The sequence below is a fragment of the Xiphias gladius genome, chromosome 22 (genome assembly GCF_016859285.1).
Source record: "Xiphias gladius isolate SHS-SW01 ecotype Sanya breed wild chromosome 22, ASM1685928v1, whole genome shotgun sequence".
In the NCBI taxonomy this organism is placed as follows: domain Eukaryota; kingdom Metazoa; phylum Chordata; class Actinopteri; order Istiophoriformes; family Xiphiidae; genus Xiphias; species Xiphias gladius.
Window position 1 is genome coordinate 25,876,823 of NC_053421.1, and position 12,607 is coordinate 25,889,429.

At 45.5% G+C, this 12,607-nt stretch overlaps 1 protein-coding gene across 1 annotated transcript in view; it reads right to left on the reverse strand.

Moving 5' to 3' along the window:
- vwdel (von Willebrand factor D and EGF domains-like) overlaps nt 1-12,233 on the reverse strand; it is a 33,673-nt gene extending 21,440 nt beyond the window's left edge. Inside the window, exons 1-8 of the mRNA XM_040118778.1 lie at nt 12,158-12,233; nt 8,331-8,521; nt 6,514-6,745; nt 5,579-5,653; nt 3,854-4,083; nt 2,832-2,921; nt 1,645-1,792; nt 66-280 (exon numbers count right to left, since the gene is read on the reverse strand). Coding sequence (XP_039974712.1) covers nt 66-280; nt 1,645-1,792; nt 2,832-2,921; nt 3,854-4,083; nt 5,579-5,653; nt 6,514-6,745; nt 8,331-8,521; nt 12,158-12,233 — 1,257 coding nt within the window. The remainder of the gene's footprint in view (nt 1-65; nt 281-1,644; nt 1,793-2,831; nt 2,922-3,853; nt 4,084-5,578; nt 5,654-6,513; nt 6,746-8,330; nt 8,522-12,157) is intronic.
- Nucleotides 12,234-12,607: the final 374 nt, after the last annotated feature.

A 12,607-nucleotide genomic window follows, 5' to 3' on the forward strand; every position in this document is an offset into this window, starting at 1 on the left:
CCTCGTGAAACCATCGACAAAATATCACTTTCCGAGTTCCCCCCGGGACAGTTTGACCTGTTTACCTCGAGAGGTTCTGGTGAGTATCCGTTCCAGAGAAAACTTTGTGTGACGATGGGTTTGACAGAGACCCGAGTTGTCCTGTTGCCGTCTCTGACAAAGTCAGTGACGGGGCTGAAGTGGATCCGAGCTCGGCTACAAACCCCGTCCCCGCAGGGCTTCCGGGACAGGTTCACCACGCAGGAGGACAGGGACAGATCGGCACCCAACAAGCCCTCGTCTGCAGCACCAGGATTTAGATTCAGTTTATGCACATGATGAAAGCTACAAAAGACAGCGCCCCTGGACAACTTTGTAAAGACACAGTAAAATAAAATGACTTCCTCTCCACCGCCCTCCTTTTATTTATTTCTGTGCAGATCGGATAAAAAAATTTAAAGGTGGTGAATTCTCTATGAAAAACTGACCAAATTGCACGATGGTTATTAAATCCAATGCAATCTGCAACCAGTCACACTTGTATCTCCTCCCATCCTTTGCACAAATATCCCTTATATGCGTGTGTACAAAGGAGAGATGAGAACTTTTAATGATCACATGTGAGTTGCATATAGTGGCTGGTCTAACAGGCCCTAGAACAGGGAGCGAAAGCTTTAACGGAGCACGGGTTTAGACAACGTCACTACCCAGCGAATAACAATTCTAAAAGGAAAATATTGTTCTTTGTTTCTCAGCCCCTCTTTACCTACAGTTACTGCCGCAAGTAAAGAGAGGCAGAGAAATACTAAGGATGAACAGCTCTACCTTTCCAAGGCCAAAGAGTTGGTATATCATTAGCTCACGACATTCTTATGCGGCGTTGCAGGTTCTGCTGAAAAAAGCCCTGTTCAGGATTGACCCATTCATCGCGTGGGAGCCGGTGGAATGTCAGGCCCGGATGCTACCGATTGCTAAACTCAGGGTAACGGTAGCGAATGACTACAGCTTACGTGGTGACTTTGCCAAACTCATTTTGTTCCTCATCCTAAAAACCTTTTCTCGTGTCAATGTGAAAGCTACTGCTTGAAAATACTTGAAATTAAGCGTAAATCTAACCTTTGTGTTGTTTGTCCAAGTAACTTAACGTGTATTTCTGTAGTAAACACCTGAACAGTGTTTCGTTACAAAGAAATAAAAGCATGGTGTTACAGTTTTTTCTTGAAATACTGTACTATTATACTACAGCCAACTAGCTCGAGCCTACAATACAAGAACAGTGCTGCTCTTTATTTTCATGCCCTCAACAGCTTTCATCAACCGGTCAGGGTGCCGATTATTCACGTGGGACCCGCAAGAGCGAGGCTCACGGCAAGGCACTGAATTGGCATATCACATACAGGTATGTAGCAATCACAAGCGCACACAGGTTTCTCGGTTTCACACAAGTCAGCTGGAAACGAAAAAAACAAAACAAAACAAAAAAAAGTCACCCAGAGACAGTTTTCAACCGACTGGTGGTGGTGCCAGCGTTGCCAGTGATCAGTTGCCATTTCAGCTGGCACAATGAATGGTCTCTGGACAAAACATGCAAAGACGCTATGCCATCCCCGCTCTCACAGGGACAACAACCAGTTATTGGGCCACCGTCTCGCTGTGAGTCCTCACCTTCACTGCTTGTGCTAAGCTGCAGGGACAGCGTGCACTGTTCTGTAGAGGAGGAGGACTCTGGCAGACACGGGACAGGAACTGTGCTCTCAACCACCAACTCATACGGTCTCCCATCCTCGGACACACTGCTCACCTCCGGTCTTAGCTGCACATAGCAGTTATAAAGGAAGACCGGTCAGCCGTTTTATACATCAAAACTTCATCACCGACACATGATATTCAGAAGGGAGAGGTTTTAGACAGATATTTCTCGGGGGAAAAAGCAAAACCAGCGACCAGCTTTTGAGAAAGCACCGGGGAACAGGCTTAAATGACAAAGAGGAAACTTCTAAGTAAATACACTGTAGTCTGAGTAGGGTTGTTACTTGGGAGGATCAAAGAAATCGGGGGTTTTTCAAACGTCCTGTCTCTAGTGACCAGTAGGTGAGTCTAAATCCATATTGCGGACCAAAAAAAAATAATTTTTACATCTCTGTTGGAGGTGGCAGACTTCTCATGGGTCACGGTAGTTTAACATTATTCAAAGACAGCATATATATATATATATATGTATATATATATATCTACTGTACAGTATAGTAAATAGTGAGCTATGTAGTTGAGAGATAATTTAATGAGTGGCAGTTTTCATTTCGTCCTTATATTTCTCTCTCTCTTTGTCTGTTGACATGGACAGAAAACTATAACTTAGCAGTCGAAAAACACCACTTTCTATTCTAAAGACCAATAAGAAACTGAATTGGCAGTAACTTTTATGTTCTCTCATCCATGATGATGGAAAGCAAGATATCATCTCTCCACTCCATAATATTAAAATTACATTTTGGGAAATATGCATTTTTTATTTTTTTTTATACTTTGGACAGCACCAGACTAGCTTTTCCCCTTGTTTCCAGTCTTTATGCTAAACCAAGTTAATTGCTAATGGCTCTAGCTGAATACCTAACGCACCGACATGAGATTTGTATTAATCTTCTCATCTAAATGTTGGCAGGAAAGTTAATAAGCATATTTCCCAAAATGCTGAACTGTTCCATAAAAATAGTTAGTACTCAAAAGTACTAATAGTTAGAACAGTCACTTATACAGGAAAATAGTAAAAATCTACACACATAACCACAGAGACGTACATGAAAAACAGACACACACACACAGGTGTAAAACGTCAGATTACTGTGATGTACCCTAATCCCAGCAAAGAACTCCTGACTTTCCGCTGAAGCACCACGGACGTCGGGTGAATCCAAGAAGAAACTGGAGCTGGAACAGTAAATCTGTGAGAGGGAGGGAGAGAGAGAGATTTGTTTTCTTTCTTTTATTAATGTGCACGCCCATTCGTTGTCTTTTCTTTATCATTATACCCACGTTGTAAACCTTGCACAACCTGCTTCGGCAATGTGGAACTTAGTTAAAATCGTGGCAATAAAGCAAATTTTTATATAAATTTGAGAGAAAGGGAGAGAGAGAGAGAAGAAGGAACCCCATTGCACATAAATGGCGAAATAATCCTGGATGTATTAAAGTTTAATAGGTAAGGTTTTAGTGCCAGGTCACACACATGACCAGCACACAGTAAAACGAAACGACATGTTGACAGATTTCAGTAACAGCGTTGGTCTCCGCCACATATTTGATTTATACAGTAGGTCTTATTTCCAGAAGAGTGGAAAGGCAATTGTCGTAGGAATGCTGTACTGAGTTACTAACAAATTACTCACTGAAATTAGTTTTTTTCTTTTTTTTTCCAGACCTGGATTTATCCCGGAGTGGTTTCTTCCAGATGTGGGGGTATCTTAGACCCTCATTATTCCTGGGATAGCTATATGTAACACTCCCCTATCTGTCCAGGACATGGGTAATAGTTAGGCCTGAGTCAACCTAATTTAATAAAAACAAGCCTGAGATGAGGTTAGCTTTAGTCCTGACTGTTAGCTATTTTTAGCTCGTATATAGCTCCTCCTTATATATCTAAATGTTAGTTTTTCTTAAAAAAAAAAAAATTATATCTGCACATTTGAAAGAAATGACACTGGTTTTTTTTGGCAATTTTTTCTTGTCTTTTGCAGAAGGAAACTTGATTTGTTTTGTTCTTGCTCTTGTTTTGGGCTCATCCCTCTTTAGTTCTTCCCGACTAAAACTCAAACAAGAACTCATCAAGTTGGACTCAACAACGATCGCGTTAAACCACTGCAGCCCCGCACCGGACCTTGTCCCCCAGACGGAGGTTGAAGCCGTCCAGCTCGATGAGGGCGGAGGTCTGGATGGTGGTCTCGTGCTTGAGCTCCTCCCTCCTGCCCTCGGCTGAGAGACGAGACCACGCCACCACATAACCCAGGGAGCCGTTGGAGCTGCTGTCAAAGCTGCACTTCAGGTAGACGGTGTTACCTGTCACCTCGGAGACGATCACTGGTACAGACGGAGTGGGAGGCAGCGTGGCTGACAGGGGACAGGCAGAAAGGATATGTGGATTAGTGGGGTCTAAGAACAGATGGTATTCATGCATTGTTCTCTGCATGTTGGTAGTGTAAAAACCACGACTGAGGTGGAAATGGAAGCTAATACACCTGTTACGAAATCAAGGCCATGCCCTGTACTAAATGTACGTCAGTGTCTTGTGTCTTAAGTGTAATTAAATAAGTGTCTGCAAAACCCCCACGTACAAGGGTTTGATCACATCCGAAAACACTGTCTTTACGACCCCATTCATGGTTTGAGTATCGGTATATAGCCAAAAGTATGCGGACACCCAGTTTGGGGAAAGTTCTTCTCTGGTCGCAAAGCCCCCCCTGCCAAAAGCCATGCCCATAAAGAAATGGGTGTCCGAGTTTGGCGTGGAAGAACTTGACGGGCTTGCACAGAGCCCTGACCTCAACCTCATCGAACACCTGTGGGCCGAGCTGGAACGCTGACCGGAAGCCGTATTAGACTAGCGGAGGCTGTTGGAGGCGGCATGTTGATGCCCAGGGTTTGACGTTGAGGCGTCTTCAAGGACGCGGTTTCCACCGGGTGTGGCGACGACATCCCGCCCCGACTTTGACAGCTTCGGTTCGACTTATTGTCTAAACAGTATCTTCTTACTGTCCAGCCACCGGTTTTCAGATGAGAGAAGAAAGGAGCTGTTAAAAGTGTTCATACGCTCATCCAGGCTGCTTTCGGTTATTACTGCATTCAAAGAAATTAAGCTTTGGGAGCTGTAGTAAATGCTGACTTCGTTTACGCTGTGATTTGCTCACAGGCTACAAAGAGGCTACTTTTTATCGTGGGCTCCGTATGTTCTGTCACTTACTTTTTGTTTGGTTTCTGCCTCTATCAAATGAATGACCATAAACACATAATTTACTAACATTCGGCTGGAGACTGGTGCTAATTTTCCATTTCCAGTTAGATTTCATAACAAAAAAAGGTTCCCCTCTCTGGGAAAGCAACGCCACTGCTACTTCTAAATAAATCCTCTGCATAACTGACGCGTGCAGCAAACGGCTATGCAGAGGATTTTAACTTAGGCTGAGGAACAGTAACTCATTTATATGAGCAGCTCAGGCCAGAAAATATCCAGCAGGGTCCGCAAGCAGAACAGTGACCTCGGGAATCGCAGCAACCTGGATTCCATTACTTAAAACAAGTTAATGAACATGTTCAGTGGTCTTTCATCTATCGCTAATTAAACCTCCCTCCTCCTCCTCCTTTCCACCACTGCCAGCTTCCTAAAACCTGCCCCGGCGTAATTCACGTCCTGGCCGAGGGGCCGTCGCCATGGAGACAGGGCGCAGTGGACGCCGGGACACATGCTCAGCTCATTAAGAGGAGCGGTGAGGGGGCCGGCGGTGCATTCCTGACCGCATGGCAACTCCCTGACCCCCTGATTGTTTTGCTGTTTGACCTAACATGAGGAGACAAGCGGAGGCCATAAACACGGCAGCGGCATCCTCACTTTCACATGTTCCATCGACGTTCACCTGGTCGGGGCCGCAGGTCAGCGGCGCCGCGGGCGAGGCGTCCGACATCTCTGTCAGATAGACAGGGCAACAGAGCAACAACAACAACAGTCAACTGCAAATCGACATTCATTAACATACTGGATAACACGTGGCAGAGAGGAGACTGGGAGTTTGTTTCAAAGATCTTATTTGGGAAGCGGTTTAGTTCAAGCAAGTGCCTCCTGATGCAGAGTGCAGTTCTTCTGCAAGGCTGCGGTTCTGTTCTCACTTTTAATCTGTCTCAACGTTTTGAGCCAGCTCTGCTGTCAGGATAAACAAATGGCTTGACACTGTACCCAAGAGACCAGGGGAAAACCACACACTCATAACTCCAATGTAATCTTTTCCTTGATTTGAAGTTTTAAGTTCTTTTTTCATTCTGAATCCATTTACAAAATGTTCCCAGACAATTTATATAAATATATTAATTTGTCTTCCCTCCAGTAACCACTCTGGGAAAGCAGCATCATAGCAACTTCAGAATGATCAACTTTTTTTTTAATGGTTTTGTTTAGGCCTTCGCAGCACCCGGTTGAGTTTAGGGCGAGATTGTCGCATTCCAGACAGGGCGTGTCTGCTTTGTGAGATCCGACCAAAAACCTCACTCTTTCCGTAACCTTAACCAAAGCGGGTTTCGTTGCCTTAATCTAATCATACGCGAGACTCGGGTTACAAACCCTGGCACGTACCTACTCTTGGGCTGACCGAGACACCAACAGAGAGACTGATAAACTGTACTAGCTGCTGGTCGGAGCTACAACGTGGAAAGTCTCCAATGACATGCTGCGCGTCTAAACCTCAACCGGTTGTCTTATATCTCAGTGTTCGTATAATATATTAGGAGCATTACGCACATCAGATCAGAGTGGGATCCTCTGCGCAGACGTACCTTGAGCGCAGTATCCCATGCATCCTTGTGTGGGCTGGAGCAGGTAAACATAGAAGTCTCCACAGTTGCGGACGGTGACCGGGATGCGGAACAAGCAGCAGTCTTTGCTGCTGCTCGGGAAGAACTGCCAGGCAGCGCAGGCTGTCAAGTGCCTGACCTCCAGCGGCCCAGGCAAGGACTCGCCGTCACCCAGGGACAGCCACACCGGGGACTGGGTCCCACAGTGGTTCACCTGGATGTTTAGAAAGAGACAGAGAAATGCTAAAAAAAAAAAAAATCGGGATATGTATTTGACAAAGCTACAGTTTGACGAAGATAATTCCCCTTGGAAAAAAATCCTTGGCCTGACAAATCTGGCCATTTAACCGCCATCATCGTTACGACATCGCCTTATCATCTAACACATGTTCACAGCGATCCTCTCCTCCCTCCTCCGGCCGCTCCTGTGGACATCCATCACCCAGGGGGAGCAGCGATGCCCTGGGAAGGCAGAGAGAGGCGGACACCTCAGATGGATCCTGCAGGCTCCTCACAGCAGGCCGCCCGCAGGAAATGAGACGCATTCCAGCTCTCCTTGCACTCTCCGTCATATATACGTACACACACACACACACAACCCGACAACTGCGTGACACACAAGACAATCATACTCAAGTGTCGACAGAGAGGCCACGTCAGAGTTTCTCCACACGAGGTCACGGATGGATCCTCGAGAGATTTCACAGACCGCTGTGTTGATATTTGTAATTATAAGAACCACACATCAACACTAATACCGCTGGACCCCACTACACGCTAGTAAAAGTGACTGACGTGATAAAAGGAAAGGTCCCTAATTTCAGGGGTCATGAGAATTTTACGACCTTCGATTGAGGTCGTAACACTGGCCTTCCCGAAGCATGACTTGAGCGATACGAAATTTCTGGAGACCAGCGGCGATATTTTGTGACTCTGGCGTCTCAAATCTAAAGCTGTATCAAACTTTGAACTGTAAATCAAAATTCGACCATTACTCTGTCAGTATCTGCCAATGGAGAAGGCCGGGAGCCCCTCGACTACAAATCATGTATACTCGACATTTTTGCCAAACACTTTCAAATGCAGCCTACACAAACATTTTTGCGCTGTTGTTTTCCAATTTCTGTTCAACATCAATTAGGAGAGCACCGCTGATTGATGCGAATAGTCTACGCTGCATTACATTTACAACCCTGGTGTAACTTTAACAAACGTTGCAAGACCGCCATATCAGTGTAGACTTGTGTTCCCTGTGATGGATTACACAACTCAGGCAATGTTAAGAGTCTGCTAATCGTAATTTTCAGTACATTACAGCTGAAACGATCCGTTGATTAATCCGTTATTTGATCGACAAAGGAGTAAGTGGCAACGAATCTGACAATCAATTAATCAGTAGAGCCACTGAGTTGAGCAAATATGCTAAAAGATTCACCGGCTACAGCTTCTGTTCTGGTTCCAAATGTGAAAACTGGCTCTCACTAGGTCCTCAATAATTATAAAGTGAATATCTTTGGGATTTGGGCTTTCGATCAAACAAAACAAGAGATTTCAAGACGTCACCTTGGAACCGTGGAAACGGTCCCGAACATTTCGTCTGGCATTTCTTTGACATTTTTCACACCAAAAGAAAATAATGTTTAGATTAACTGATAATGAGAAAAGTATTTAATTGCAACCCTACGTAACATAATAAAACGAGTGGAAATGGTTATGCATAGCAAAGCATAGAAATCACCAAATATTGTTCCTCCAGTCTGTGTCTTAGCAGGATATTTTTTACGGAAAAGGTCAGTTACCTCCACACACTGAGTGGGCATGCTGGCCGGCTTGTCAAAAATCTGAAACTGGTACCAGCCCGGAGTGAGGGAATGGTCGCAGATGAAGTCCTGCAGGGCCGACTGCTGCAGCCAGCTGGAGCTGAAGGTGGTGCTGCGGTAGGGGTTCTGGAGGACGGAGTGGCCGCCCGGCGCGCATTCAGGAGGGAGCACTGCGGGCACAGCCAGAGAGACAAGAGTATCACTGGATGTTCACCGAGACTGTCCACACCAATGATCAAATACAGGAAGGGCTTCCTGCAGGCCAAAATCAGTGGATTGAGGATGTTCATTGTCCAGCTGGTCTACAGTATTTACAAGGTAAACATTTCCAATTTGAATTTCAAAACCCGACAGAAAGGTGCAGCGCTGCCCGGTGCAGAGGTTTGCACACAGACCGTGAAAACGCACTGACACTGGGGAGGTAGCATGATGTTACCATTTAGGATACGAAGTCATCTGAGAAACAGTTCTGCAAAACTCGACTCGTAGCATTAAATAACACTATGCAACAAAGAAAAACATGGTGGTGACACAGACAGCAAGACATAATATGGAAAAAAGTGTAACTCACTGTCAGGAACAGTGGATGTAAATATTCACACAAAAGAGATACAGAAATAACAGCTAGTTTATTATTTATAAATGATTAAAACACCAACATTTCCAACACAGCCTTGATTGGCGTCTGAGGGAAACCTACTCTACGTACATAGATGTCCTCGCACACATTGATGAGAGTTCAAAAATAAATGAAAATAAAAAAACAAACAAATAAATAAATAAAAAACCAAACCGCATATTCAAGATTTGGTTTTACTTTTAGAAGACGGAGACTCTTACCTAAAAACCCAAGCACAAGGAAAACAACCTCTGTAATAATGATGAAGACCTGAGCTGGAGCCAAACCTAACAACATTATTATTAATGGATTTTCCCAGCAGGAAGTGACTGCTGATGTCCATATGGTCCATTTTAAGATATGGTTTCGCATGAGCTGTATCATGAAGGGAGGAAGTACTTGGTATTCATCAGCTCGTGGTATCACTGTTGGAAACATCATTCTTTTTTTGCTTACGATGAGCACATCAGGAAGACTTCAAAGAATCTTGTACTTGTCGGTTTGAGATCAAATGTGAATTTCATGCATTAGGGCAACTATTTTTCTGGACCGTACCAAAGTAAATCCCGAGGGTGTTTCAAAATAAAATAAAATCTAAACGAAAGGCGTGCTCTTTCAAGCTTTGCCGAGTGGAAGGAAGTACGAAAACTGGTCCAGAGAAAGGAGAGGTCAGCAGGCCAAAGGCTAAAGGAGGAGTCCTATACACACAGTTTGAGTGTTTGCTCTGGGATAATCAGAAAAGCCAATAAAATAAAAATAAAAAGGACATTATACATCTGTGTAAAAAACATTTCACCAAGGGTGATGAAAATGATGTCAAGGCATACTCTGGACTACAGGCTGCTATGTTGCGCTGTGACCACATGACCATGTGTGAAGCTGAGATTGGACAGTGGCTACAAGAACTAAAGACATGGTCAAGACTTTAGGATAAAATCTCATTAACATGGTTGAATTGCCCCGGTAGAGGGCCCCAGGCCAAAAACGAGCTGCTCGGATCCTCTTAACTAGCCCGGTTCCAAACCTCTGAATAATCGCCCGCATCTAAGATTTCTTTAGCCATTCAAAAAAAGATGGCAGTTTCCAACGTTTGGTGGAACAACTGACCAATCAGAATTTAATTAGATCAAAAACTGGGTCTTCATCTTCCTATATAGCTAGCAAGCTATCGAGCCACATCCACGAAAAATAGCGACAGAGGAATGGCCGCAAGCGTGTACGAGATCGATGCAGCTGCACAGGGAGTTGTAAGTCAAGTCAAAAACAAAAAAACAAAAACAAATGTTAAATCAACATGAGAAGAACCCCCGTTCGTCAACAGAAAACCCAAGGTGTCACAAACTGGCTGCGCTGTCAGATGGACCGTAGAACTCTGGGAAATGAAGACTCACTAAGAACTCAACACCAAATATGAACTACAAAATGCCGTCAGTGGCGCGCAGACCTCTGCCAAGGCCAATGTCAAAAAACGTACACCAGACTTCAGAGAAAAAAAAATCATGGTCTAAGCCCCATCCCTCCACCAAGTGCGGTGCAAGTCGGTTCAGTACTTTTCAGTAATCCTGCTTACAAGTAAACAAACAAACAAACTAACCAACAGACACGAGTGAAAAACTTTAGCAAACAGCTGCTAATTTAGACATCTAACAGATACGAAGCAACATTGCATACTCATTTGGAGTTGATGATGAATACCTGATGAATACAAGTCAAATATTTACTCCCCTTTTGGCTCTGTTTTGGTCTCCACCAACCCTTGAGGGAAATATCTGGTTCTTCGGCTTCTATAAATGCTCCACTGTGTTCACCAGGTAGTTGTTCACTCTGTCTGCCTGCCGTTTGGTGCTGAGCAGTTAGTTAATTAGAGCCGCTTTAAGTGTATATTAACCCTTTGATGGGAGATGACTTAGAACGACAGGAGCCCAATTTCTGATTTTATAAAATGATGCAATTTACCGTGGCAGCTGTGTATTGTTAATTTCGCTGTAGCCTCTCATACAGTGTCTTTTATGTCATCTTCGTATTTGCTGTCGTTGAACCCCCCGACATACATGGGCTCTGCTTAAATACAGAATAAACTGGACACCTCAGATATTTATTTGCTCCATTAACAAACCTCCGATATATGCCCCAAAACCATGCCATCCAAAAACATCACACCCACGAGTGTCTTTTGGCCGTTTGAGAGTTAGATGCAAAGCCAGAAGAACCGCTTTATGCGTTACGATCGACCAAGGCTTGCCTGGTTTCAGACCTTATATTCACTGCCCACATTTTTCATCAATTCTAGTTAGATAAAGTGAATACAAAGCGGTAATCCAGTCTGATTATTAGGCTGGTGGCTCAACGTAAGGCTTGGAGTGGGAAATCAGGGAAGGATGCTCTTTTAAACTCCAGATCAGGAAGAAGACAGGTGATTAAGGTGGTCAGAGGATGGGGAGAGGCTGGAAGTTTGTGATTTTTGACCACAGAAGTTCAAAAATGACCATAAAAGCGAGAGCAGAGAGAAAGACAAAGCTCGCCAGAGCTGTCACCAAGACGTGCCGGCCTCTGCTCCTGTGCGCTGCGTGAGGAGTTTTCCGGCCGTGACCTCAGAGGTCAAGTGAAAGGTGATATCCTGACTTAGTCGGCCACAGTGGTGACGCCCAGACAAGCCGCTGAGGGAGAGGACAGGAGCTGTCAGAGCTGCCAGGACATCCTTCACCCATTCATCCTTCAGCGCCCGGTCACTTCGGTCCTCACCATCTGAGCAGGGAGTCCCAGAGTCCACATCCTGTCCGAGGGGGTGTGGGGGGGAGGCCGTGAAGCAAAGGCCCATGTGGGTGGAAGGAAAAGTGAACTGTTTCGTCTTTGCTTTCCATTACAGCACAACACCCCACACTCTGACCTTGAGACCAGGAGCTATGTGACCTTGGATGACAGCCACATGACGGATGAGAAAGGGGTCAGATCCTGTTCGGCAGAGGCACAAAAGCTGCCCGAGGAATCGTGATGCTCTTTGATGAAGGCCCGATTAAATCCCGTTTTTTGTTTTTTTGTTTTTTGGTCTGCAAATCGCGAGTTTTCCAACCATCACCGCCGACGAATAATTTAACAACCCGTGAAAACAGCCGCGCGGGCAGCTCCCGTGGCGCATTTAAACCGGCGCAGCCCAGAGTTCGGGAATTGCCGCAAGGAGCGAGCTTACCTGTTTGCGCGTGCATTGCGTTGGGAAGTAAGAACGCGACGCAGGGCAGAAGTTTCAGAAGGGTCTCGAGTCTCATCGTCCCTGCCGCCGGAGCACTGGCACCGATCTGCCGAACGCCCGGTGTCTGCTCGGAGCCACAGGAGCGCAGCCGTGGGGTTTTTTTTGTTTTGTTTTGTCCGTTTTCTGAACCAGAATCCAACGAGGCAGACGGAAATCCGGGGGCCACTCGTTCAAGCCGCTCCTTGTCGGAGGATCGCAGAGGCTGTCGGCTGCTCCGAGACGCCGGACTGCAGCGGCTGACCACAGACTGCTGCGGGCTGCAGCATCACAGTGTGTTAGGAGGGGCGTCGGCGGTACACCTTCTCGTGACCCAGACCCCCCGAAACTGCTGCGCACATCTGCCTCCGAGCTGCGGAATTCCTCAGTCGGGGAACATATGACAGTTCGCCG